Below are 3925 nucleotides of genomic sequence, written 5' to 3' on the forward strand. Positions count from 1 at the left end.
TTAATACTCTTCAACATAAGTATGTCTTCAAACCTACCGAAACAATTCTTAGTAAGTAAACCCATACAGCACAAACCTTGCAGTTACATTGCAGCTACATTACAGCAATGTTGCAATATTGTAGCAATGTTATTGCAATGTAACTGCAAGTTTTGTGCTGTACGGGAAAGAGTTTCTATTTTCAAGTAAATAAACTGTTGAAGAGCTTTCAGTTTCACTCTGCTTTCTCATGCAAAGACTGTATCAGACTATGGCTGTTTTCCTCTTAGGAGACACAAATTAACACACTCGAAAACAGTTCGCCACTGTAAAATGGCAAAGATTTAATGAACAGGATTTTAAGAGAAAATTCTATCAAGATACTCGGAACGCATGTGTTCGTCGATCAAAAACGCACTCCTCTCGAGCAGAGTCGAAAAGTGTCGATTGAATTTGAATTAAATTCCAAATGGAAAGTGACGTGCGTTGATTTGTGTCGAAAATGCAGACTGCGTTTACTAAAAGGAAAGCAGCCTGTGCATCAAAACCCGAGGATTGCTAGCTGAAAATTAGAATTTGACCAATTAAACATATAAATTCAATTTTTAATTCCAAACTTTAATTCACAATCCTTTATCTCTATTGTAGTCTCCGATACAAGCTTTAAGCCGAATCTGTAATGTACTCTTTGCGTATAGAAACATTCTATTTGTAGTCAATAAATACGTTTCAAAAATTTGCGCAAGTGGATAAATTGTATATTATACACTGTACAATCGTACACTGTCGACAAATTTTTCAAGCGTTTCGATTTGTTTATATAAAATAGAACGTTTCTAGATGCAGATAGCACATTGTAGATTTATGATTGAATAAAGAGTGCAGCAAAGCCTCTCAACGGATCATTTGGTCTGAAGATACGCAAAGTACACATGAGTTTTAGTCCCGGTCTACAAGTTATTACGTCAGAACTAGATGTTTGCCGATCCTTTTTCTTTAGACAAATACTTTTCGTTAGACCAACAACTCATTGTAGACCGGGCCTTAGGAAATTTACCTGGAGCTATTTTATATTTGCTGAGAAGATCTATTCTAATTGTTTCAATATTTTTGAGGACGTATGTCGCAAAGTATGTCACATAGAAACATAATCGTTAAACTTGCAGTAAAACAATAATTCTCGGATTAAACATTCCGAGAAAACGGAGCATCAATTGATGTAAGAACGACATTAAAACTGTTGACTCGTTTTTATCCCTCTTGGAATAATACGTAATATACTAATTATAATATGACAATTAAAAACAAATATATCATATCAATTAATACGAAAAATCTCTCTCGTACAATTGTCTCATGGTTTTGATTTTATTTCAGATTGCTTGAGTGAGATTCTGTTGCGATTTGCCCGTAAATATGTTTGGACAAACTGGAAACGCATCGTTCAGTACGTATATGAAAAATCTCCCAAGGGACTTAATTAGGAGTTTTGTTTTTTTTAAATTATTATTAAAACGTGTATGTTTACACCTTTAGGTGGATTTAGCACAGCTACGCAAAACAGTCCGTTCGGTCAATCACCCATTACTACAACAAGTTTTGGTAGTGGCGCAACACCTGTCTTTGGTAGTAGCAATACTTCATCACTCTTTAGTTCTCAGCCCACAGGTTCTACCACAGGTGGCTTGTTTGGAAATGCCACAACGCCACCGGCATTTAGACAGCCATCTAATACTCAACCGTCTTTTGGAGGTAGCAATTTATTGACTGTTTCACTTGCATGTACAACTTAAAAAAAAAATTAAACTCCTGTATGTATATTCGTGCGTGCGCAAGACGCTCCCATGCATTTGAAACAAATTCTCGATCGTTATTTAATTAGCTCTTTAGAACAGCGTTTCGCGAGCAAAGGTCGCTCGAGATCACTGTCATTCCGGTAGACAGTGATTTTCGCAGACTGTAGGGATTATTCGTATTAGAAGCGTAGCAAATTTTAAGGATCCAACCGGGGATCATAAATTGATTTGAATCTCGCTGATCTCTTTCGAAATGATACAATTTATGTCCATTATACTATTTCCTGTGGTATAAAACATCTTCACCTATGCGTTGTGTGTGTATATGTGTATTTTTACAGTACAGCTTTACATCTGAGAGAAATAATTTTTACAGACCGTATTAGACGTTCAACAAATATTAAATATAACGTGCAATAGAAATTACAAGTCGATCTACACGATATATACTGTGCTCGTTATATATTATTGCAATTTGACAAATACACTGTTGCCTCTGCAGGCTTTGGGACAACAAATACAAGCACCAATCTTTTCGGCACTCAACAAAATACCGGGACAAATCTTTTCGGCACGAGCACAGGAACCTCGGCGTTTGGCCAAGCAAACAAGTCCGGTTTTAACTTCGGTACGACATCCGGGACGAATTTGTTCGGACAGCCGCAGCAAAATGCGCAGCAAGCTACTCCGTTTGGTCAGGCCAACACCGCCACAAACACAAATCTTTTCGGTACAACCACAGGTAAGTGCGGGCGCAACTGTGCACATACTTGGGTCAGTAATATTCGAAATTTCAAGCACTTTGATTTCCCTCGCCTACAGGTTTCGGCAATACTAATCCGACTACCGTGCCACTTGGCACTGCGGTGAAATTCACGCCTATCATTACAACCGACTCGATGTTGAAAAATGGAATATCGCACAGTATCTCGGCCCGTCACTGTTGCATCGCGTCTATGAAGGAATACGAGTCCAAATCTTACGAGGAGTTACGCTTCGAAGATTATCAACTTGGAAGGAAAGGTACAACCTTTTGCGTGATCTATTTCAATGCCAGACTTGACATTTTGGCTTACCTCTTGTTTTTTGTCTTCGAACAGGTCCGCAGACAGGACTCTTTGGAGAGTCGGCGCAAACATCGCCGTTTGGTGGCACAGCAGCTGGTACTAGCACAGCTGGGACAGGCAAGTAGTGCGATGTAAAACATTTGTCAACTAAACAGTGATATTCAGACGAATGTAGATTGACAAACATGAATAATTATACGATAAATCTGTACAATTGTGTTGTACATATGTGCATATTTATATTGTATAATTGTATATGTAATTTTATGTATACAATATTACGGACTGTCGCTTTGTACAATTGTATAATTGTGTATTATAAATGTTATGCTTCACATATGCTTGCCAACCCTGTACAAGTCTGAATATTGTGTCTAGATTCTCTAAGACAATTATAATTGTAGGATTTAATATACTCGTTGTGGTTGTTAACTTGTGGTTTATTATCACTACTATTATATTTTGGTAACGAGGTATCGCTCAGAATCAGTGAGTACGTCCTAACGTTTCGCTTGCTTGACGATCTCTGCCCTCCTTTCCCCTCTCTCTCCGGAACCTCTACGAACCGCACTGAACTTTCCCGACTCTGGCGTAGTAATACATGTTCACCTCCGGGCGCAGTAATACAATGACATCCCGATTTCTAGCGCTTATTCGATACAAAGAATCATAAAAGTAACTAAATTCTACACTCGGTCATTCGACTGACATCTGCCCTCAGATGTCATCTCTTGGTTGTCGTCTTCTGGTGGATTTTCCTGATGGTCGATCCAGGGCTTCATACAATCAGCAGCTGTTGAAGTTTTTCGTGGACCTTCTCCCTCACCTATCTTGTCCACGATGTAGCGATCATTCCGCAGAACTCGGTTGACCTTGTAGGGTCCCAAATATTTTGTCCAAAACTTTTGTCCTGGCCCTCTTTGAGTCCGCAGGATGGCCACTAATTCGCCTTCCTGATATCTGTTAGGTTCTTTCCGATGTTTGTTGTAATTCCTTTTATTTTCAGCTTGGATCTTCGAAATTGCTGCATGTGCCTTTTCTCGCAATTGGTCTCGTTTATCTTGAAAAGTCTCAGCACTTTCT

The 3925-nt window shown here is 38.8% G+C and overlaps 1 protein-coding gene across 1 annotated transcript in view; it reads left to right on the top strand.

Moving 5' to 3' along the window:
* Positions 1–3274, top strand: part of LOC105556112 (nuclear pore complex protein Nup98-Nup96-like) — a 6054-nt gene extending 2780 nt beyond the window's left edge. Inside the window, exons 2-6 of the mRNA XM_012003186.1 lie at positions 1357–1426; positions 1516–1731; positions 2278–2517; positions 2598–2798; positions 2876–3274. Of these exons, the coding sequence (XP_011858576.1) occupies positions 1396–1426; positions 1516–1731; positions 2278–2517; positions 2598–2798; positions 2876–2967 (780 nt within the window). The 5' untranslated portion in view covers positions 1357–1395 and the 3' untranslated portion in view covers positions 2968–3274. The remainder of the gene's footprint in view (positions 1–1356; positions 1427–1515; positions 1732–2277; positions 2518–2597; positions 2799–2875) is intronic.
* The last annotated feature ends 651 nt before the right edge of the window (positions 3275–3925 follow it).

This window comes from Vollenhovia emeryi, unplaced genomic scaffold, assembly GCF_000949405.1.
Source record: "Vollenhovia emeryi isolate VEMERY1.0 unplaced genomic scaffold, V.emery_V1.0 DF940330.1, whole genome shotgun sequence".
In the NCBI taxonomy this organism is placed as follows: Eukaryota; Metazoa; Arthropoda; class Insecta; order Hymenoptera; family Formicidae; genus Vollenhovia; species Vollenhovia emeryi.